We start from the raw sequence: 24,715 nt of genomic DNA on the forward strand, positions 1-24,715 counted from the left end.
ACTTACCAGAGGGATGATGCCTTGCTGATCCTTTTGATCCTGCCTGCCCATCATGGTGTAGGACTTTCCGGCACCAGTCTGCCCATAGGCGAAGATGCAGACATTGTAGCCCTCAAAGGCATGCAGCAGCATCTCCTCTCCAATGTCCTTGTACACCTGCACTTGGGAGGCATAGTTGATATCCGCTGGCTGTGGACAGAGAACATGCTGAGTGAGCTAACCATCCATCACCAACACAAACAATGACACAACTAAAGGTAATTTCTATCAATCTGACCAAACTTTTTAAGTCCACTAACCCACACTAAATTACTTCATAAAGATTTACTGTGAGCCTCAAAACCGGATAGTAGCAGTAGTGGTGCTAGTAGTAATAGTTGTCAGAGGTACTTACAGAGGTATGTGACCAGTAGGAGTAATCAAAGTTGAAGCTCTTGTTCTCTTTGGGCTGCTTGGGGTTGAGGATGGCTGAAAGACAGGACAGAGTACAGGGGTTAGGATGAGTGTGAGAGGGCTCCCTGTGTGAAACTGGATATCTGCGCTGGGTCAGTGTCAAAGTGTGCTCAGGGGAGGCAAGAAGGGCTGGGTCACCTCACCCATATGCACTGAGACTATTACAGACAACTAGCCTCTGAAGCCCTGTAAGCAGTTCCGAATACAATTTCTGTACATTAAGGCTGTATGACTCATGATGCCTCTGTTTACTGAGGAGCAACAGAGACTTATGCTAGTAAAAGCAACCCTTCTAGCATAAAACCATCCAGGTAAAACCATCATTTTCAGGGTCAGTGGAAGAGGTGAATGCCACTGACGCCACATTACTACTACTTCTGTTAAATGAGGGCTGTCAGATTGATTCGTGAGGGTGATGAGGTTGGAGGTGAAGGACGACCTGTGGTCATTTTCATTATGCTAAAAAAAACAGGAGCACTGATTAAGTATCTGAGAACACTGGTCTACTTCTATACTAGTGCCTTCACAATAGGGCTTCTAGTTACAGTAAGGCCCAGGAGAAGCTATACAATGTAAAACATTATTTCCTCTTAATCACTGATGCAGTGAATTCACGGATTCTCATCATGACATCATCTTTAAGTCACAAAAGGTCAACAAGCTATTTAAACTAATTGATCATGGGAAGAATCAAGTGACTCATGCATTGTCATCACTGCCTCTCTCTTTGGCAGTAATCATTTCCTGTCAATTCAATCTCCTCTGATGTGACGTCATGGATGACTTTGATGAGTCATTCATCTCCCACATAGAGCAGTTGGTACCACAGATGCTAAATAAAAGAATGCAGGGCCGTATTCAAGACATGAATCGTTCACAAAACAATTATATAACCCAGTGAAATGACCTAACTTAGCCATGTATTAGCTATCTCCCTTAGTGAAATCCAAATGTAAATTAAGGCGTTATGATGTACACACACAGACACACACACACACACACACACACACACACACACACACACACACACACACACACACGCATGCATGCATGTAATGTAACAGATGGATCACCTCTACCTGAAGATACAGATCTACACACAAACACACATGCTGTGAACTCAGCGCACATACAACTAACACAAGTACCCCAACCTTGTAAAAAGGCATATCTAGGGCAAATACTGTATGAACACAAACAACCGCAAACTCAATGTCTCTGATATACTCTCTGTGAGCTATCTTACGACCCTATGTACTAAAGAGGGGGAGAGTCAGAAGAGCAGATGGATCAATCCTGTAAAATGAGATCCTTGCATCAGGCAGGGGTGACTCTCATTTCCCTGGGGACTTTTAATAAATCAACAGCATTTCCTGTGCAGGGTTCCTGTTCCCGGCCAGTACAGACAGACAGATTTGCTAAGTTGTAGAGTCCACATGCTATCCATAGATTCAAGGACCTCTCAATATCATATGTTTTAAGCACAGAAACACTAGCAGGTTGGGCTATGTTTATGATATCTATCATAATCACAACAGTACAAAGTGTACTTCAATGAATAAATAATGCCAAGGTAGACATTATATGGCATTTCACAGCTCTTATGTAGCCATTGTGCTAACATTGTGCAAACCACCAGAGAAAGCCTCTCCCTTCATCCCAGTACTCCAGACACCATTTTGTCTGCAAGTGCTGAGATGAGGTCGATAAAACAAGAAAAAGCCAGGGGCTAAGTAGACTCCTAAGTGAGGACACGCAGGGCCGTTTCCCCCTCTTAGATACAGTGTTTCAAATGGTTGAATATAGGCCAGTGTGGTTTGGGTTTAGGGTTTCAGACCCATTTCAGACCATACAAACACATGAGACCTCATTGACAAGATTAGGCATGATGTACAGTAGGTCTCTCACTCTGATGGGAAAGAAGCCAAATACGCACACATACCGTAGGCCTACACACCATTGTGCCACACACACACACACACACACACACACACACACACACACACACACACACACACACACACACACACACACACACACACACACACACACATGCATGTAATGTAACAGATGGAAACACATGCCATCATGGAGTCGTCTCTCCCCAATGAGCTCAGCCAAACATGAGATCAGCCACCCATGAGATCAGCCACTGTTCAACAAGTCAATGGGGACAGCAGCACAGCACAGGATCATAGACTAGAAAACCAGAAATTGGACCCTTCTATTTTTCATGTCATCTTACAATCAATTCTCAACCTCTTGTACCTCTTGTGTTGTATCAAAAGCTATTTATCAGTTGGTCGATCAATCAGTCTAACCCTAACCCTAACCCTAACCCTGTCATTCAATAAATAAACAAACAACCCACCCACCGAGTCTTTCAGCCCCCCACATTTGTGCTATTTTAGCTTGAGCCTTTGCTCAACCAGTACAGCAGACACCCATTAATGTATGAATCGGTTTAGCAGTCAGCACACCGTCTTTTCCCCTAGTTATGTCTTCCATATCTTATCGAAATGTAACATTATGTATATGTAATTAATCTCATTATTAAGGACTGCATTACATCACTGTTGGGTGGTGAGAGTCACGCTAGCCTACTGTGTTTCTCTGACAGTGTCAGCCCACTGACCTCCTTCCCACCTTGACGGCAGTTTGACGGTACCCAGCTCAGCGTGCTGCTAAGTGTTATAATAATAGTTTTCACAGCACAAGGGACTGACAGCATCATCACTGTTCATGCCCCATCATAATCTCTCTCAGGGAAAGGGAACATTAATCAGTTTGTGGTTATAATTGTGAATTCAAACTAACAGTCCTATGTGGCTCAGTTAGTAGAGAACGGCCCTGGCAACAGCAAGGTTGAGGGTTCAATACCCGCTGTACATTCACATACAAGTGACTGCTGAATGGCATATGTACCTAGCTTTTCCATACAGCGCTATAATCCACATAAGAAGTGATAATGAGAACATTGTGAGCCCTGATACCACAACAAGGTTTGGCAGAGTGTAGAGTTGTGGAATGGAGTGTGTAGACTACACCTCAATTCAAGTGCTATTTGTTACCAGAAGCTCTTGTGTTCCCTTTGTGGAAACTGGGAGGGGCCTGTCTGTTCGGCAAGAGCAGTTGATCCGGAGGAGTTCCTGTGACAATTCAGTTTGAATTTGTAATCACAGCGTAGCGGCCTCTTCTAGCTCTAGCTCCGCTCAAAATCTGGACTTGTTTTATTATAATACACAGTAAACAAACTGGTTAAATCATATCATAGCTTCCTGAGAGGGATTTTGCATTACTCCATCAAACCTCTCCACAGAGATACATACAATATTGCATTACCTACACCCACATTTTTTGTGACAGTTGCTTGTTCTATTCTCTCTCATCCCTGACTGATCTGAACTGTGATTCATACTGTATAAACCCCCCTTGTAAAAAGAAGTGCTCTGCTTTCAGCCACAGCAATTACATCAGCATCCGCCATCAGCGGAGTGGATGAGGACCACACGGAGTGAACAGGCAGGGTTGGGCTTTTTAATCACATTCAGTGCCCTGTGGCTGATGTTCTTCTAAGTGCTGACTGCTTACGTGTGTGAGTCTGGTCCCATAGAGGCCAGTCTAACCAGTGTGGTAGGGAGGCACACGTCTCTAATCTCCAACAGACTCCCCTTAAAGAAAAGGTCACTGTGCTTTGTGTGTGTGTGTGTGTGCCCACCCGTTTATGATGGAAACTCTCGTAATTGCGAGTTTATGGATGTCAGCAGGCCTGGAATTGACAGGGCAAACTTAATTAGGCAGGTTATAATAAAAACTAATTAAGAGCTCTGTCAGAAGGTGCTCTCTGCTCTTTACTGTCTGGTTGTTTCCAGTATCTCCTCCCTCTCATACTGCAGTGCAAGCTCTACCAGCTCCTTTCTCTCTGCTTTTTCCTGCTACCTTGTGCCAACATCCCCCCATCATGTCTCAGAGCTCTATGTTTCCTATCCGTGAGGTGACAGTGTATCTGACGCTTCTGCTACACTGCAGTCTTTCTTAGATACCACTTGCATGTTTCAAGTTACGTGCTTACTGTATTTGTACAGCACACCCAACCTCTTATTGCCATTGCTTGCTGTGACTCTATAAGCCTGACTCTGGGTGATGCTGGTCAGACAGTCACGGATGACCTGCTGCAGTCAATAGGGAGAGGAATTCTGGGTGCGTCAGCAGGTCTCACAGTAGGGATGTAACACCCCTGACAGAGGCTGGTGGAGAGCCCAAATCACTGTGAACCATGGTCAGAGGGGGTATGGTCTACAGTGAAAGGGAGGGAGGGTGGTGTTCTGTGGGGGAAGGTGGAGTGGGGGGAGGCGGTGGAGTGATGAAGGTGGGTGCTCTCTTTGGGGGGGAGGTGGTGGGGGGTGGGGGGAGGGGGGGTATGTTTCTGTCTTATCTTTGGTTTGTTTTTATCTCTGTTATGTTATTGTTTGTGTCAGTGTGTCCATTATAATAAGATTAAGATTAAAAAGATTATCTAATGACTAAGACACAATCAATAAAATACTTATAAACCCTTTATAAAGGCAACTTTAAAGTAAAGTGTTACCAATATTTCATCACTAAATTAATTGCATTGTCAAGCTAACTAGTGTTAGCTCCTTTCAATTAGAAAAGTATCCTTCCAACAAAATAAGTATTGATACGCCTTGACACCCTTCCACTGATTTGCTCCCCAAAGAGAGGTTCATGATGATTAATCCTTCAAGTCCATCTCTTGCACCCTAATCAAGCCTGGCATGATGGCAGGGTAGATCTCTCCAGCCAGGCCTGTCACTCACTTAGATCGCTGCCATTCTTCTGCTTTGTGGGAACGGGGCTATTGACCCATCTCTGGCCGTCATTGAGCACAAAGCAGAGGGGGAGATGCACAAAAGCCCCCCGGCTCACTCTCCTTCCTTCCCCTGGCCCAGACTACAACAAACAACGGGCCATTTACACCCTGCCCCTGGCCTCCCTCCAGACACTGCTACCCACCAGAGGGTTTTCTAATGACATCATCCTGCCTCCATACAGACCCCACATCCCAAGCCAGAGCTATTGACTCTGTGTGGCAGAGAACAATCTGCCGAGAAGCACTGCTGCCTCAAAGAGTGTCATTGGGTTTGTGTCCAAGGAGTCCAAAGCTGGCATCAAACATGAATGCAGTCTAATCCTATGAGAGGATGTCTGGGAGATTTTATAATACTGCTGATTTGATGGTAATCTCTGTCTCCTACTGACAAGGGAAACTGTTTTAAGGTCAGTGTTTTGACTACAATGTATATAACATTGCGGTAACTAAACTAGCTGTGACTGCACAGCTAAATTCAGGACAGGTTAAGATTGTCTTTGAGACGGCTCTGAAATGCTGCTGACACAGCAAACAGAATCTTCTTGCAGGTAATCTTGCATTATGTGTCACACTCCCTTGAACCGAACTCAGTATCATGTTGTACTGCAGATCTACTCCTATGTCCTCACTGCCCAGCCTGAATATGGCATGCTAGCTCCTAGACAACATTTACAATATCGTATCATTATAACAATGATGAACTCTCTGAGGTGTTTGGGAAGCGCAACACTGTACAGTGTCACAATACCATGCATGGTATCTTGCATTCTAGCAGCATAAGCAAATGAATGCTGTATCTAAAGTAAGCGAGCATCATAGATGTTGACTGTGAAGCTCTACATCAGCATCTCACGGTTGTCTTTACATCTCTAAAGATTGTAAGGACATGCACTCAAATGACATTAATATAAAAAGGAAGCCTCTGAGGACATTCCAAAGGTCTCCACAGTGTCAAGTTTGCCCAGGAGACTGGCAAGAAGATTACATCACTGCAGGTGGCAGTGTTCTCTGGCAAGGCTCTGGCCATCACTCCCTTCATTAGTGACGGAAGACAGTGCCATATGCCAGGGCAGTGAAACCAGTTTGATGAGAGCAAAGGATGTGGGACAAAATCATCACAGGAGCACAGAATTTCCCCTTGGGGGGTTCTATCAACTACAAGAAGCTTAATCAAAAATAAATGGTTGGAGTAAGCAAGTATGTTTTCTACCAGGGCTGAGTGTGTTGTGTGCTGGTATCGACAAACACGGGTCATTTGAGGGGACAATAGTTACGGTTAAGTTAATATTAGCAATTACTTATATGAAAGACCTAATTAAAGATCTTGCATAGCGCTATGAAAGTGTAATAAACATGAAACCACATTAAAAACACACAACACCTATGGCAACTGTATGTCAACAATGACTGTCTGAAAAAAAGGCAACCAAGTTGTTGTCTCCAGTCACATGACATGAAGAAGGAGGGGGAGATGGTTAAATTAGGCCAAACGGTAAATATTTTAAGGAGCCTCATCCATTATTAACAAATGGCTTTACCTTGCTGAACAGACTGGATATCAAATCTCTCTCCAGTCTCCTCCCGACCAATGTCCTTTCCAAAGCCTGGTATCCCAAGGAGCTCAGGGCACTCCATAAGATACTAGTAGGTGTCCAGCACTAGTTTTGTAATTATTTCATAATGGTATGGCAGACATACACATACCAGCATGGACAATAACTGTTAGCTGTGTCAATTGCGTCAACAATATAGTTTACATTGGTAGTAGGCTACTAATCAATTCTGTTCTTAGTTCTTAATTCAATAACAAAGAAACCAATAAATCTAATCAATTTCAACAAACACCAACACAAATGAAAAAAACATCCATGTCAAAATCGTATTATTCAATTCTGCAACGTTAAATTAATGACTACCCCTAAATGAATGTCAAGTCATATTTGCTCCTCTACAGTCCAGTCCAGTAACAAAATGGCTGCCCCTGTAATTTAGTTTTCCATAAGATGATATCTGCTGAAGCCTGTATCTGGGTAGAACAAACAGCATCAACCTATCCCTATGAAGATAAATTCCCTTATTTCCTGACCTCCCAAGAGATGGAGAGATGGGGTTGGTTACAATACTCACTGGTTGTGTTCCCCGTCATCTGGATGATGCATTTGCTGTCTTTCCCGGTCTCTCTTGAGTTGAAAGGGCGGACACGCACCGCCACCTTCACAGAGGCCCCTGCCATGGTGCCGCCTTCCTAGCACCCTGGAGTGCCTTCTCAAATGCCCAGCTGCAGGACCTGCAAGAGAAAGTGAAGAGGGAATCAAAATTACTATAACTGACTTATTTTAAAGGTTATGACTATTAATAACTTCACTGGCACTGTTTTTAGTGCCCTAATACTGTACACCCTGAAATTTCAAATTGATTACAGTATGTTCACCTTGTGTGCACCACTCAGCCAAGATTCCAGTGTCATTGCATTGCCATCAAGATAAACAAAAGGAGGTATATTGATTGTTTCATATTGATTGATTGATATTGAAGATGCCTTTTTTCAAAACGGAAAAGCTTATAAATCACATTACCGGCAACTTAGGTTTAGGATAAGATAGCTGTAGTAGACTCCCTCTGTCATTACTATGGCAACCTATTCCTCAGAGACTGATCAAATCTATAATCTTGTTGAGGGTAGATGACACTGCGGATTGTTCAAAATCCGAGCACAGGTCAGAGAGAGGGTCTATCAGAAAACTGAAGCCTCAAACCACTAAGATTAAATATATGAAACATATAAAATATGTTTGTAGAAACATAGCATCTTTGGTCTAGACAATCAGTACAATAGAAGAGGACTGTGTTACTGTGACATGAAAAGACCATGCATGGTCAGCTACAGTCGTGGGGAGATGGATACCTAGCCTAGCAGCAACAAAAGAAGTGCAGGCACAGCTAAATGTCTGCACGCTTCCCAGGATTACATTGGCCCAATAACACAGAAACCAAACACAAACCCAGGGTTCATTTATTGTGGGAATCCAGGAGATAGGAGAGTAGTTGGTTTCTAGGCCAGGTGAGAATAGGTAATCATCTTATTTCTAGGAATGAGATTCATGCCTATTCACATAACAACATAATAATTTACAACATTATTATTACTGGATATCACCACATGGTCATAGTGGATGAAATAAGAGGGCATTTCTGGAAGGACAATGAATCATCAATGAAAGTGGTCAAATCACTGTAACCTAATTTGATAGTGTTGAATAATAAATTATCTTAACAGGGAGCAACACAAAATGTGTAATACTTCTGGACTGATATGAGCTATCTCTTTTTCTCATAAACCATAGCCTCCCCTTCTTGCTCACAACACCCTAAAATTGATCTACTAGGCCCTTGTCAAACTGGCACCAACACAATGTTTAATGCATTGTACTATTCAATTGCCACTTTAAAATGAGTTTAAATTGTTGAGCCCACTGTGTGTATGATCAGTTGAAATGATTTGATAAAATCATACACATAAGAATAATTGTGTATCTTACAAACAATGACTTGGTGTAAAAACTGCTCTGTCACACCTTGATGTAGGCCCAGTAGCTTTCCACAATATGGGCCTTCAGGTAGTGTTGCGTGTAGGACAGAATATGTCCTTCAAGTTACAAGTTAAGACCCGTTCTCAACCACCTTTCCCATTTTCGCCATGGGCCCACCCCAAGAGTAATTCGGGTGCCCCGCCCTCGAAAAAGAAGGCATCATGTCGCACAACGTTTCGACCACTACTACTATACAGTATCATGTTGTAGACATTCGATGTAGTAGATTTTCACACATGGGTAAATGGCCAGGCCTAGCCTATTGCTGATTGTCGATCCTACCCGTATCTAATTCATGTAGAAGCCTCGGATATTTCAAGGGAGTCTGCGCCATATAGGTTCGAGTAGGCCTAAATTACCATTACCATTATTGACATCTCACTACCGTTTCACCTTGGCCTATGAACAGACTCCTCTACTGTCAGCGACCACATTCACTTGGCCTGATATGGATTAATAAAACCATAGCGTGCCACTAGTTGGAACGCCGTTGGCCTAGGTGTGCTGAGCTACACCTTATTGTGATGTTTTGTTTGCCCAGTTGAAATTAGGAGAATATAGTACCTTCAATGGTCTGTACCACCGGCGTGTCTTAATCTGGTACGGTTATTTTCTGGCAAGATACCATGAGAATGTAGGCCTAACTGTACTACCATTTTGGCGATCGAATGAGAATTATAAGGCTGGGGAGGATGCGTTGTAGAATGAGTAGCAGGTTTCATTAATTGATCATCATATGATGATGTTACAATTTTCTATGCACGTCAACAGAATCCATAAGTAGCCCTATAAGATATTTCCTATAACCTCGATTTTTCATTTAAAATTCACCAATCATAAATGTTTTAGAGGCTATGATGCTATTCGCCGTGAATAGCATTTGGTAAATGATACGCATCATTCTAGAGTTCTCTGCCGACTGGTCGTAATTTGGTACCAAACCCATGAATGACAGAGCGTTTCATCTCAACCTTCTAAAAACGGTATTGACAAACAATTAAAAAGGTTATTATAGAGCCATGCTGTTACAGAGACATTGAACCCTCCCTGTTTTCCATCCTTCAGACATTGTCTGATATGTTGACAGCTTCTCAATAGCCGCACCCCACACCAATCCCTTCCCATGAGATCCAACACCAAACAAACAAATGTTGGCTCATTAAAACTGCATTATCACCAGAACAATGAAAAAAGATGAGGTCCTACCTCTGTAATGTCTGTAATGCCTTGTCCTTGTTTACAGGCTTGTTTGCTGTGCTCTTCTGTTTATCAGCTCCCAGTTCCACCTCTTGTCTTGTTTCCACAGCCTTTTCGTCCTGCGCTGTCACTGCCCAGCTGGCAGCTTCCCTTCTGCCCTCCACCAAGAAGGAAGAACCCAAGGTAGAAATAACACTGGTAGAGGGTTTAGTAGATACCCTGCTTAGCCTGGTCGTGTGAGGGTTTGAAAACAATCAGGGCTTGCGTGTTCCACAACCTAGAAGCCAAAATGGCTCTGTTGTCTGCCTACGGCAAGGATGCTGAGCTGTACTGAGCCAGTGACATCATCACTGAGGGAGGTAGCAGCATCAATGCAGCAGAGAGAGAAAGAGAAGGGAGAAAGGGAGGGGGAGGAGAGAAAGAGATTAGTATCCTCAGGGGAATGAAGCACACACAAAATACCACTCGACCTGTGTTTTGAATAGGTATAACTGATTTCTGTAACAGCTTACTGAACTACACTGTACAATACATACTATAGGAAAAGAGAATTACAAATAATGAAAAAGTACATTTATTTTGAAGGACAATGGAAAGCTAAGCCACCGCTATTCTTTCTGGTAAATTAAGCCTTTGTAGGTCATGCTGTGAGGAGACAATAAAAACAAAGCATCTCTCTGTGCAGTAACATGGGAATTGTGAATGTTATCAGGTATGATAGCCCATTAAGTTGTTTAGAGGTGTTCAGGATCAGGCATGAAATGCAGAGAGACATTACATACTACTGTATGTCAGAGCTCATGCCAAGAGGAAGGTCCTGAGTATGAGGGTCCTGAGTATGACACACCCAGACTATATTTCAGATGACCCCAAACCACTACTTTTATTCAGGTTATATATAATAACCTATTATATATACATATATAATGTTATGATTATTTAATATTTTGTTTATTTTATTATAATTATTTATATGTAATAGGGTTTTTTATCCTCAATGTTTTTGGATTGGTTAATGATGGATGGATTACTGAAATTTGCGAAAATTTGATATGTTTTGCTTGATATGAATAAAGCAGTATAATGATACAGCAGTATAATATCTACAGTATGCAACACTAGTTGATCATTTACATTGATTTATAATGAAATGATTGTCTATAATGGCTGCCCTTTTACCCTCTACTAAGGGTTAGCTATCTGGGAGTTAAGGGATTATATCCCATTCCCAAAATGTGAGAGAAAATATCCCTCTGCTCTTTTTTTGAGTAAATCCCATTGCAAGTCATCCCGTGTAATATGCTCTCAATAGAAGGGATTGCAGTTAGACATGGATACTGCTCCTCCTTGTTGAGTCAGCTTTGGCTTAGACTTACAAGGGGTTGAATTAAGGTCTTATTTGGAAAAATAGAGGAAAGTATTATGATTCTAATTCAGGAATTTGTAAATTATATACGTAATATAACTGAGTTAATTATGGTTCTTCAAGATCAAGTTTTTATCGATCTATTTTGTTTTGTTGTCAAATGTTCCCAGTAGGGTAAATTGTTTGATCTATATTTTTGATCTGTACATCATTTAAACAGGCTTGTACATCATTTACACATTAAATGGTTGGATGATGATATGTTGTGTGTGTAGAGAGAGAAAAAAGGGCCACGGGTAGTGTCCATTGTTAATGAGGTTTACTCACAATAGAGGGTAGTGGATGGGACTGTCTATCTGGCTGCTCTAGAAGGTACCATGGAAGGGCAAGCTTGGGCCGCTCATGTTTCAGCCCTCGTGAAACACAATGCAATTGTGTTTTTTGACCTTGCTCTCTGCACAGCCTCTATCCAGACATGCTAGTTACTGTCAGACGCTCTCCTCCTCTTGTATCTCTGTCTCCCTCCCTTTCTGCTCTCTTCTGACTCACTCTTTCTCTCCCTTCTCTATCTGATGCAATTGCTGTCTGTAATTCAACAACGCACTGTATCATGGTCTAGCTGGAGCTATACTGCTGTCAGTGTAGCGAGTGTGTATATACCACCATCATCATATAATTTAACAAATGATATGCATATTGACCCAGCTCCCCATGGCCACACAAACACCAACCAGAGGATGATTTAATGACAGATGTTGAAGTGATGATATGGTATCTATGAAAAACACTTACTGTGTTTTATTCCAACTGTCTGTATGCTTAATAGATGGCTGGCTCGCTACATAAACAGCGATTGAGTCGTAGAATTTATACTGTACTAGAGGAAGAGGTAAAAGATAGCAGGAGATTTTTGAGTTGCTGTTGACCACAATAAGAAGGAGAATGGAGAAAAATACATGGTGTGGGTCTGACTAGCCCAGTTCTCCTTCGCTCCATGTCTCAGTTTAGTGGCACTAGGACCTGAATAATTTATAGGTAGAATGAGTTGTTGCTGCAAGCCCAGTGTCTGACGTGTTTTCTTAAAGAGACGCACACTGTGCACCCCTCTCAGGTCCACAGCCCAGGGAACCAACCTTCACTCATAGGGTCTATAAAATCATAGAAAGATCATAATAGACATAGATAGGCATTGTAATAATGAACCAGATTACTTAATTCACTGTTTATCAATTTCACTCTTTGGCTCCTCTTTCACTCTTTGGAACTTCCGCTCCTCTACTTACAAGGCTTATCATTAAACTGTCTGTGCGGAGTGGAGGTCAACAAACCTTTATCCATTATAATGTTATGCAAGGCTTGCTAGGGGGAGGTGCCTCCATAGTAGCACACTGAACCACAAAATATTTGAGACCTAAAAGGAGAGTCAGGACTCTATTATACAGGTAACAGAGCATAAGACACAATAATGAAGCCTGGATCGACGGTCAGTGCAGTCAGGAGCAGAAGGGTGCTGTGTGGCAATGAAATCCGTCCTGCCCTCATCCTCATTAAGGATGGGAAGATCCTCAACATCCTTCCAGATCCAGGCCTGGATGCTGACTGTGAGGTAGGCTGTGTCTCATGTACAACATACTCCCCCTGTTGGAAAGAAAATGTACTGATCTGTTACTCTAAATCGGCCATAGAAACCATGCAGTTTCTCATACGCTTTAAATGTTTGTTCATAAATACTCTGTAATAACTTATATAACATGGCATATGATATAACACTGATTCAGAATTAATTTGATGGCAGGAGTTAGATGTGGGTGAAAGTTTGGTTATGCCGGGCATCGTGGACTGCCACGTACATGTGAATGAACCAGGTCGCACCACATGGGAGGGCTTCTGGACTGCTACACGAGCTGCTGCCGCTGGAGGAGTGACCACCATTGTGGACATGCCCCTGTAAGAATATGGAGTCCCCATTTCCGCAGAATCATTAGTTTGACCCTCAATCCACACACAGAGGTTAGGGGTTGTAGATAGAGGTAGCAGGGTAAATAGATTGCATAAGAATACTCTTTTAAAGCTGACCTTTCAGAGCTCGAATACAGATCAAATCTTTCACAAGATATCCATGAGGCATCATGGATTCAGACTGAAAATCAAAATAGGCCCAATGCTTTCTTTTTACTTCAACAATGAATACAATATACTTACCTAGTGTGTTCCACCAAATGTAGGCATTTTGTGTGTTAAAAAAAGTGGGGAAATATGCAAAGTGAACCGTGTGCTTATCCCTCTTCCTATAGCAACAGCATTCCTCCAACTACCACCCTTGATAACTTCAAGGAGAAGATGCAGGTAGCAGCGGGCCAGTGTTTTGTGGACACAGCCTTCTGGGGAGGAGTCATCCCAGACAACCAGGTATTGTTGGGAAAGTTGGGATAGAATTAGCTCTCTGGTCAGTCTCAAACAAATCACAGTGGTGATAGGGTTCCTGTGGTTTCTACTTATAATACAAGTGATGATAGTAATGATATGTCTCCCTTAGCTTGAGCTGCGGCCCATGCTCCAGGCAGGAGTGGCTGGTTTTAAGTGCTTCTTGATCCACAGTGGGGTGGATGAGTTCCCCCATGTGACCGATAGTGATCTGCATAAGGCAATGAAGCAGCTGCAGGGCACAGGCAGTGTTCTGCTGGTAACTCAAATACAGTATCCTCATAATATTCACTGTACTTTCAAAATATAAGTATATTACCAAATATTACCAAAAACAATTATATTACATAGGCTATACATGCTCTTTTTCCCCTGCTCTGAAGTTTCATGCTGAGAGGGATGTCCACCAGCCATCGGAAGAAGAAGGGGGTAAGAATCAATTTAACACTGACAGCTGGTGAAATAGAGGTTATGCAGTAGCAGAAACTAGGAATGACAAAAATCAAGTAAGATGAAAGCATATTTCCATACGGGCCACTCATGTACTAGTATTGTTACACTACAATTACAATAAGAAACATGCCTAGATAATTTATTATTCAGTTCATTACTGTATACTTCTTTATACACAATGTGGCCATTTGTGGACTTACATCCCTATTGCTGGTACAGATCCCTCTGAGTACTCCACCTTTCTGAGGTCCAGGCCTGATGTCATGGAAATGGATGCTATTCGAATTGTCACTGAGCTCTGCCTGCAATACCAGTGAGCAGATCAGCATGTCCACTATCAACATCATAATGCCATAATCATGTTATGTTCTGTGCTCATTGTTTTCTCTTGTAGAGGTTAGAATTCAGCAGTAATAACATTTAGAGAGATCCCACCATACTCTGTACTGTATATTCCTCTCTTATCCACTTAGGGTGCGTTGCCACATTGTGCACCTGTCCTCTGCCCAGCCACTGGGGCTGATCCAGGCAGCCAGGCAGGCTGGAGCCCCCCTGACTGTGGAGACCACCCATCACTACCTTAGCCTTTCTGCAGAGCACATCCCTTCAGGGGCCACCCAGTTCAAATGCTGCCCCCCCATCCGAGGAATAGCTAATCAGGTGACATGATCATGGAGACAGGTTTAGGAGGAGAGTAAGAGTAAACCCTTTCATCTCTGTATCACAGAAGGTAACACAGGGGTCAGTCAATCATATTAACAGTTTATTAATACCTGAACAAATGAAGTGATCTAAAAATACTCAAACATCTTCTGCCCCACCAGGAGCAGTTGTGGTCCGCACTGAAAGCTGGGCAGATCGACATGGTTGTGTCAGACCACTCGCCCTGCACCCCAGACCTTAAGAGACTGGACAGTGGGGATTTCACTGAAGCCTGGGGGGGAATCTCCTCCCTACAGTTTGGTAAGATCCAGCAGCCCAACCAGTGACTGGTAATCTATGAGATTCTGTACTCTATAGTGCATTAGCAAAGCCACATTTTATAGCTTAATGGCCATCATAGGCACTAAGCTGAAAGGTGTCATTTTTGATGATTGTTCTGGAAAAAAAGGATGTTTGTACTTTCATATACAATATATTCATACATGAAAATATTACTTATATAGCAGCAAGTCCCCCTAAACTCGCTCCTGCTGATCATAGTGCTTTGTTAATCTCCCTCACAGGACAAAGTCCACAGGGAGGTAAACAACAGTGCGGTTTACAAGACAGTCTAATTATTTACTGCAGTCACAGTACAAGGTCTGGTCAAAGTCTCTTCACTGACGCCAGGACAAACAGTGATAATCCAACCAATTGCTATGACATCCATATACAGAATAAAGATTCTCACCTATCATTATTATTTCAGGTTTGTCTCTATTCTGGACCTCAGCCAGTAAGAAGGGCTTCACCCTGCCTGACGTGGTGAGGCTCCTTTGCCAGCGAACGGCACAACTCTGTCGCCTTGACAACCAGAAGGGGAGCCTTATTCCTGGTCACGATGCTGACTTGGTCATATGGGACCCAGAGAAAGAGTTTGAGGCTAGTATCAGAGGGATTCAAACATGTTATTCACAACATAGCATCGACTGGTATACAGTATAATTCTAACTCTATAGGCTCTTCTATTGATTCTTTGATTCAGGATGTTATTTGCTGCCATGTCACTTTATCCAAAATATGAGAGGCTAAAATATAATCAGTTCTCTTTGTTGCTCTCTTGTCTATTATTACATTGGGTCAAATAACATTTTATTGTTGAATGTAAACCCACTATGCAGTTTTATTGTTAATTTCTGTTGTTACACTTCCCAGGTGAAAGAAACAAGAATACATCATAAAAATAAGGTAAGGTAACATATAAACGTTTATAATAACATATGGAAAGTATATAGCATACAGTATAGCCTACAGTGCTGCTTGAAAGTATGTGAACTGCTTTGCAATTATAGATTTTTTTAGTTTTTACCATGACATTTTTATTTAATCAGAACCAGTCTTTTTTTATCTGACATAACAGGTTTATATTTACCAATTCCATATGTTGGAGGAAATCATGCATGGAATAGAAAAACTAAATTATAAAGAAATTAGTGCAGGTGCAAAAATAAACAAACCCCAAGTTGCATTGGTTAAATCAAGTAGGTAAGTAGAATCAGGTGGGTAAATAATTGGGTACCAAATGAACCAATCAAAGCAGAGATCTTTAGGAAAGCGTTTGGGCGGGACTCTGATAGATAGAGATAAGAAACCTGGTTTGGGTCACATCATCAGGGAACCATGAATTCTGAGGTATACCAGGAGATTCTTGAACAGAACTTAAAGCCATCAGTCAAGGAGCTAAAGCTGGGCTGAAAATGGGTCTTCCAACAAGACAACGACCCAAAGCATTCAAGCAAATCTACCAAAGAATGGCTCAGGAGAAAGAAGATTTGTGTTTTGGATTGGCCAAGTCAAAGTTCTGACCTGAACCAAATGAGATGCTGTAGCAAGACCTGAAGCGGGCAGTTGATGCCAGACACCCCTCAAACCTCACTCAATTGGCTGAGTTCTGTAGGGAGGAGTGGGCAATAATCCCTCAAAACAGATGTCAGAGACTGATTAGTGGCTATACAAGACATTTACTCCAAGTTATCGCTGCTAATGGAGGTGCCACAAGCTATTGACTGAAGAGGTTCACATATTTTTGCACACATGAAATCTGAGTTTTTGTTAAATAAACCACTTTTGTTATATCATTTTTTTGTTTGTGTCCTTTATTTGAATGTCTTTATTACAAATTGTGGTTTAGATAAAGATTTTGTAAGTTAATTTTAATATTTTATACAAAAATAATGACCATCCCTGTAGGGTTCACAAACTTTCAAGCAGCAATGTATGTATTCTCTCTCTTTCTCTCTCTCTCTTTAGCTGACTCCCTACCTTGGCCTCACATTGAAAGGGGAAGTGCTTGCCACCATTGTCCGGGGAAGGGTGGTGTACAAGCAGGGGTCCTTCTCCCCTCAGCCTCTGGGGAAGCATCTCCTCATCACCCAGGGGTAGACACTATGAGGGAGGACAGGCCATGTCTGTCTCAAAGTTCATAAGCTTGACAGTGTTTAATAAATAAACAAAGCATTTTCAGTAGACTCTTTTACTGACTCAAAAATGATTTGCAATGATTTACAATGATTCACCTGAGGAATTCTTGGCTTGTTTTTTCGCTTGTAGTTCTGTCCCCTGCACCAAGAGGACAACACAGTTTGATACACAAGTTGCAGACCCATAATAGTCATAAGAATTACTCACAATGTAAAGTAAAAAGTGTGAAAATCTGTTGCTTACTGTCTGGAGTGTGTAGGCACCTGCCTTGCAGCCTTGAGGATAAGCTTCGAATAACATGTTGATAAAGTGACAAGTCTGGTGGTCAAGAATTTCTCAGGTCCTTATAATAAAATTATTTTGCTTTATATTATTTTCTAAATAAGTAGGCTACCCATGTTTTTATTTTTATCTGTAGCTGTGTATTATGAAATGTCATATGGTTTCATCCATTCATTCAACCATTTGTTTTGAGAAGCCAGCCTTTATTTTGATCACACAAATATTGGCCAGATTTTCACCACAAAAGTATAGGAACTCGAAAAAGTGAGTTGGCCTATCCAGTCTCCTGACCAAACAGCCACTGAAAGAAATCTATGGACCATAAAAAAAATGCTCCAAAATCAAATACAACAGGGCAGAAATGCATATCTCACAAGTGCACCTTTTTAAAGTTTATTTTGTCAGGAAAATACACATACAATATATTCATTACTCAAACCTGAACTCTATCTCACTGAATCACTTGCAGCTGTACACTTCTCTGTCTAAAGAACTAAAGACTAAAGACAAAAAACCGATGACATTACTGTACACCAATCAGATTACTCTGAATGTCTTATATAAAAAAAAATTCTTGGCATATTGCTGAGCATGCTCAAACTGGTATGGTTAATGATTAACATTTGTAAATGTGTCGATGTGTTGAATACATTTAAAATTACGTGTGAAGTGTTGACTTTTATGACAGTAAAGGGCTCTGGATTTGTGCTTTTACCTTACCTTACCTTTTACCTTTTGTGTTTTTCCAATGTAACTTTCACTTGCTAATCAGTATGTGAACAACAAACACAGATGCAGGGTCAGTGACGATGCCTGGTTGGTCAGGTGAGGGGTGTGCTCCTCAGTCGTTGTTAAATTCAGTTCCTTGATACCCACACTGACACCGGCAGCCCTGCACCAACCATGTCATCCGTTTTTATTCCCCCACCAAAATGCTTGGAGAAGCCTTTTGTGGCTCCCCACCGCCACATGTTTGGACCAGGACCTTCCAATGTACCTCCTCGCATCCTTACGGCCGGGGCCAATCCGATTATTGGACACATGCACCCAGAAATGTTCGAGGTAAATATAGACTCAATTGATGAATGATCATCCACAGTCATGTTGCAGACTTTCAATTATAGAGCGCACAACACAAACTTTTATGCATAGCCCCAATCGACATGGACGGTTTTACGCGAAACTTTTATGTGTGTTTTCCCAGTTGAGATTTGAGACTTTGAGACTTATTCAGGGTGGACAAACATCAAAAGGGTTTACGGTCTAAAGCAAATAATTTCTGATTGGATAGGCCTATATTGCCGTAATTGGGTCATTCCAGAATTGGAGGACAATTAGGCATCAACACTTTTGAAAAATTGACTTCTTTTTTTTTTTTTGTAAATGTACTTAAGAATGTACTTAAGAAAAACACGTAATAAACCATCAAATAATTTGATTCATCCAGCTCAAGCATCAAAGGTATACTTTTTATGAGATGTTTTATTTGTTGTGTGCTATGCTTGGCGTAACTCTATTATGAATACTCATGAACCTGAAAAAAGTATATTTTAAAATATTGTTTAATAAATCATTTACCATTAAGTAAAGAAAGTCACATTCACATTGAATACTCATTTAATTTCAGATAAGACTTGATTTATATTCATTTAAGAGCTATTTCGTAATATTTTGGACCCACTTTTTCTACAACAATATTTACATTCTGTCTCAGGACAAGTATAATTTACACAAGTGCATGTTTTTGTATTTTGTACAATTTCATGGGTGGGACAGAAAATGTCCTCCAATTCTGGAATGGTTTCTCACAATAATTTTCAATTATTGTGTGGTCGCAGTGATCTCCAATCGCCCAGAAATACGTTTTGCCCTACATCTACATACCAATCATAACATTTGATATGCTTGTGCTTTTATTAAATACGTATTAAATAAAATAAGCCAAACCATTGTAGGAGATGTACTAATGGAATTAATGCTTACCGAAATATTGCCCACAGAAGCATCTTGTGTTTGTTTTTATAGATAATGAGTGACATCAAGAGTGGAATCCAGTATGCCTTTCAGACTCTAAACAACATGACGATAGCTGTAAGTGGCACTGGCCACACTGCCATGGAATGTGCTATCTTCAATACAGTTGAGCCAGGAGAGAGTGTTCTCACTGCAGCCAATGGGATATGGGGAGAACGGGCAGCAGAAATGGCGGAGAGGATAGGTACTTTATTGTCACAAATTGTATCTGTAACAGATAGTACATTTTCCTTGAGTTTAACATTTTTGTGATTGAAATACATTTCTTGCAAATGCAACAGGTGCCAGAGTTAATACCATTGTGAAACCTCCTGGTGGCTATTTCACCAATGAGGAAATTGAACAGGTAATGCTCAATGACTCAAATATCTTTTATACAGTAATCTTCTGACCATCTTTACCAAGTGGTTGGATGCTGTCTGACAAATTCTCTCTGTCAATCAAAATAAAGCTGGAGAGTCTGATTGGTGATGCCATTGTTTCATCACAGGCCCTGTCTAAACACAAGCCAGTGCTGTTCTTCCTTACACATGGAGAGTCCTCCACAGGAGTCGCTCATCCATTAGATGGCATTGGGGAGCTATGCCACAAGTAAGATCCCATACTCACCTCTCATTTCAAATCAAATGGTTAAAATAACACAAGAGAAAATGCTAGCGAACATTACCTGACTTTTCCTTCTTCAAGGCACAACTGTTTGTTCCTTGTTGACTGTGTGGCATCAATGGGAGGTACACCTCTTTACATGGACAAACAAGGTACTGTATAGTATCCCAGGGAATCATACCTTTGGACAAACATTTCTAAATTGGCTACAGAGACAGTTAATCACCATGTATATCTGTTTTTTAGTAGTCATGTGTTGTTGCATTGTTACTTGACTGTTGAACATGTTGAATAAATATTTCATCAATGTTGCCAAGATTATTAAATGTGGATTATTTGGTTTGCAGGCATAGACATCCTGTACACTGGCTCTCAAAAGGTTCTGAATGCCCCCCCTGGGACAGCACCTATCTCCTTTAGTGAAAGAGCATGGTGAGAACATATTCTAAGAAAATATTCTTTAAAAGGTAGATAAGTATATTTTTCTCAGAACACGTGCACCTTTCAACTTCTATCCAGCCAGAAAATGTTCAACCGGAAAACAAAGCCAGTGTCCTTCTTCCTGGATATGAGCTGGTTGGCAAACTACTGGGGGTGTGATGGCAAACCTGCAAGAATGTGAGGTTCTCCTTTATATTCCACTGCATCACCAAACAATAATCAAACACAGCATACAACTGCATACAACATTTCAGATAGTAGTTTCATTATCTGCCCTTTTTTTTTTTTTTTTTTTTTTTTTTTACAATGTAACAGTTTCAGATTGTACACCAGGGCATTTTACAGTACTCCGCAGAGAATAAGTAAAGCAGAGTTGCTAACTTGCTACATTCTGGCAGCACCATGTTTGAGCTGTTTTACCTCTCTACAGATATCACCACACAGGGCCTGTGTCTGGATTCTACTCTCTGAGGGAGAGTCTGGCCATCCTAGCAGAAGAGGTGTGGGGGTGGGGGTGGGGTGGGGGGGGTAAATTAGGCTCCTATTGGATATTACACATTTAAGTGAATTCTAGAATTAAACATGAATATGTTTGTCAAGGTTGTGTTGTTGATGTTACATAATCGTGTCTGATCTCCAAGGGTCTTGAAAACTCATGGGAAAGGCACAGGGAGGTGGCAGAGTACTTCCACAAAGGCCTGGAAAACATGGGTCTCAAGCTTTTAGTGAAAGACAAGGTGAGTGTCAAATACCCTATTTACTGCATTTACAGTGGACACAAAAAAGTTTGTCCAGTGGTTTAACCTTTGAACTTTGACTAGCTGAAGTGTTTAACATAATCACACAGTAATACTTCAAATTAAGACACTTCACTGACACACTCTTCTCTCTCCGATGGCTGGTGTATGGATAGAATGTAAGGTTGCCGACGGTCACTACAATTTTAGCTCCCCCGGGGTATGACTGGAAGGAGATCACAGCCTACATCATGAAAAACCACCAGGTAGAGATATCTGGAGGTCTTGGACCATCAGTTGGCATGGTGAGTATGGCTGCTGGTTCTTTACCAGGACCAAAAATGAACATATAGATACACTTTTGTAAGGGCACACTTGCCTTAAGGACAGCTTTATGCATGTGTTAAGAAAGCTCTTAATAATTAGCCCCTTCCCTCTCAATGTGTTGGCTCAGCCAAGCCTTCTTCTAACAGACAGGTACTGCACAATGAACACCTGGTCTGTTTTTTTCCCCCTCAGGTGTTGCGTGTGGGACTGATGGGATGTAACAGCAGAAAGGCCAATGTTGACATGGTCCTGGAGGCCTTGAGAGATGCTCTCAAACACTGCCATAAGAGCAAGGTGTAGCTAACATTGTAGTCTCCTAGTGCAATTTCAGTCACCTTCTGAGGAAAAAATACTCACTACACTTTGCATCTCTGATAAATATAATTGTGTTTGTTTATCTAAACAGTGTTGTGTAAATTCAGAATAAAATCTTTTTCATTGATTAAACATTGTCCATGTCATTCATTTCTGTGCCTCTCTTTCTCCTAAAGCAGATCATTTAAATCCACTTGTCAACAGTAGATGGCCCCTTCTACTTACAAAAGTGTTACAAAAAAACCATCAGTAACACTGTTTATTATAGACAGTGAACAGTTTATGTGTGCTATTAAGTTTATGTGTGTAGATAAACCCCAAAACTATAGCAAACTTCGATGTGACATGAAATAAAGGGTGCATGGTGTGTTTGTTATTGATCAATACATTCTATCATCAATGGTTTGCCCTTTATTTTGGGTAGGATAGTATCATCATGGATCATGGATATTGTAGTTCACAGAGTAGGGTCGATTATATTACAATACTATTTACATCATATAAATGACATCAAAATATGAAAACATGTTTATTGCCTGACGATTATTCGGTTTATATGCTCAGATTGACCTTTGTGTGACCCGGAAGAGGATGTGGGGTTTCGTTGACAGAATGGGCGCGTAACTGCACAAGTGACGTCGTTTGAAGTGTAAACTAAAGCAAGGACTCTAGCTTTGTTTGTTTCTAGTCAAGTCAAACGAAATATTTATGCTCTGCTCATAAAAATGACAAGCAGAAGAGGAGCTCTCATTGTGCTTGAAGGAGTGGATAAGGCAGGAAAAACGACACAATGTAAAAAGCTTGTCCAAGCACTGCAACAAAGCGGACGGACAACAGAGATGATGAGATTTCCAGGTGAAATTAACCTTCGCCGTTGATGACAGTTTATAGAAATGTAGCTACGTAAAGTAGGCAAATACATGTAGATTATGTCAGTTATATATACACCTAAAGCTGTCTGAGTTCCAAGGCGCACAAAGAAAGCTGCATATTCTTATCACACTGAGCTTTGCTTTCATCACAGGGGGGCTATTAAGTATATGGGGGCTATCTAGTTGATTTCTTAATTTCATTTCATTAAAATCATTCAGACATGATGCAATGGGATACTGTACATGTCTATTCTTTGGATTGTTTTTACAGATAGAACTACAAATATTGGGCAGCTGATCAACTCCTATCTTGAGAAGAAAAGCAATTTGGAGGACCACACTGTGCACTTATTATTCTCTGCCAACCGCTGGGAGCTAGTGTAAGACATGGATAACGTGGCCACATCTGTACATGTTCATCATGTTTTATGGATAATAGTAGAACATTTATTAATGCTATTTCAATCAGGTACTCCCAGGAGAGGCCATCAACATTCATGAATTATGCGAAATGATCATTCAACAGTGCGTAGATCCCAGCAGAATAGCCTACATGATATTTTGATTAGCTGCTATACTGGTCACAGAAAATGAATCACTGTTGTTACGTAATGGTGTGTTTGATAAAGATGAATGAATGATCTGATAAGGAACCGTTATCCTCAGGCCTCTGATGAAGGAGAAGCTGGAGCAGGGAATAAGTCTGGTGGTGGATAGGTATGCCTTCTCCGGAGTTGCTTTCACTAGTGCCAAACCGGTGAGTTCCTAAGCAAAATACAATGTCTTGTCTTCCCACCCTATTGTCCTTCCTTTTACCTTTTTGGGGAAATTTGCTATTTTTCCGCCCCTATGTGCGTAGGGTTTCTGTCTGGATTGGTGTATGAAACCTGACGTTGGGCTGCCAAAGCCAGACCTGGTGATGTACCTGCAGCTAAATCCGACGGAAGCTGAAGCTCGTGGTCAGTTTGGAGCTGAGCGCTATGAGACCAGTGTCTTCCAAAGGACTGTGCGGCAGAAGTTTGAGAAGCTGATGAAAGACCCCTCAGTCAACTGGCAGGTAAGAGGAACTGAGGAGATTTGGGTGTGGTTCCCTCCACCAATCAATACAGCACAAAGGTATATGATTTCCCCTGTAAATCAATTGATGTGCAGTAGACTGTAATCTTATATGTGGCTACTTCTAGGTGATTGATGCGGCCCAAAGTATTGAAGCAGTGCACACAGTCATCAAGACTCACAGTGTAAATGCCATCAATGCAGCAGAGGATCAACCAATCGGGGAACTATGGAAGTGAGCCTGAACAAGTTGTGACTACCTACCTTGGACCTACCTGCCTGGTTATAATTGACCATTTTCGACCATCATTCATCTACCTCAATCATACACTTAACAGTCCCTCCTAAAGACCGCTTCAACCCCCCTATACTAATCCTAAACCCGAGACCTCTTCTCCCCTGCTACCCCCCCTGTACAAGTTGTCTCCTGCTAATAAAATATATTTAAAAAATATATATAAAAATTGCCTACTGGCATTACGACTGCCAATGGCCCCTGGTGAGCATTGATTACTTTGTCTTATGATGACTGTTGGATAGATGATTCACTTACTTAAACAAATGTA

General features: G+C 41.4%; 4 protein-coding genes across 4 annotated transcripts in view; 3 read left to right on the plus strand and 1 right to left on the minus strand.

Moving 5' to 3' along the window:
* The window catches only part of kif1aa (kinesin family member 1Aa), a gene marked incomplete at its 5' end in the record, with an annotated part of 34,881 nt that extends 27,322 nt beyond the window's left edge, over positions 1-7,559 (minus strand). The window contains 3 exons of the mRNA XM_083671180.1: positions 7-189; positions 395-468; positions 7,454-7,559. Coding sequence (XP_083527306.1) covers positions 7-189; positions 395-468; positions 7,454-7,559 — 363 coding nt within the window. The remainder of the gene's footprint in view (positions 1-6; positions 190-394; positions 469-7,453) is intronic.
* A 5,385-nt stretch (positions 7,560-12,944) lies between these two features.
* Positions 12,945-17,440, plus strand: LOC310805780 (allantoinase, mitochondrial; the record flags this gene model as incomplete). The annotated part of the gene is made up of 11 exons (XM_083671587.1): positions 12,945-13,085; positions 13,275-13,426; positions 13,774-13,888; positions 14,016-14,162; positions 14,287-14,332; positions 14,576-14,669; positions 14,830-15,016; positions 15,181-15,319; positions 15,768-15,940; positions 16,214-16,246; positions 17,309-17,440. 11 exons carry the CDS (start codon positions 12,945-12,947, stop codon positions 17,438-17,440), a joined length of 1,359 nt encoding a protein of 452 aa, XP_083527713.1.
* A 1,224-nt stretch (positions 17,441-18,664) lies between these two features.
* agxta (alanine--glyoxylate and serine--pyruvate aminotransferase a) lies at positions 18,665-22,206 on the plus strand (the record flags this gene model as incomplete). The annotated part of the gene is made up of 11 exons (XM_083672546.1): positions 18,665-18,823; positions 19,787-19,979; positions 20,077-20,141; positions 20,286-20,386; positions 20,483-20,553; positions 20,749-20,833; positions 20,921-21,019; positions 21,273-21,342; positions 21,484-21,579; positions 21,756-21,884; positions 22,099-22,206. 11 exons carry the CDS (start codon positions 18,665-18,667, stop codon positions 22,204-22,206), a joined length of 1,176 nt encoding a protein of 391 aa, XP_083528672.1.
* Positions 22,207-22,846: 640 nt separating this feature from the next.
* Positions 22,847-24,648, plus strand: dtymk (deoxythymidylate kinase (thymidylate kinase)). The gene is made up of 5 exons (XM_083671783.1): positions 22,847-23,076; positions 23,365-23,473; positions 23,760-23,850; positions 23,953-24,150; positions 24,278-24,648. The coding sequence occupies exons 1-5, from the start codon at positions 22,947-22,949 to the stop codon at positions 24,386-24,388; spliced, it is 639 nt and encodes a 212-aa protein (XP_083527909.1). The 5' UTR covers positions 22,847-22,946; the 3' UTR covers positions 24,389-24,648.
* The last annotated feature ends 67 nt before the right edge of the window (positions 24,649-24,715 follow it).

This window comes from Argentina silus (genome assembly GCF_951799395.1).
Source record: "Argentina silus genome assembly, chromosome: 6".
NCBI lineage: Eukaryota > Metazoa > Chordata > Actinopteri > Argentiniformes > Argentinidae > Argentina > Argentina silus.

Coding starts and splice junctions, on each gene's coding strand:
- dtymk (XM_083671783.1), top strand. CDS start 22,947: ATGACAAGCAGAAGAGGAGCTCTCATTGTGCTTGAAGGAGTGGATAAG. Junction 23,077..23,364: donor AGAGATGATGAGATTTCCAG/GTGAAATTAACC, acceptor TTGTTTTTACAG/ATAGAACTACAAATATTGGG. Junction 23,851..23,952: donor CTTTCACTAGTGCCAAACCG/GTGAGTTCCTAA, acceptor CTATGTGCGTAG/GGTTTCTGTCTGGATTGGTG.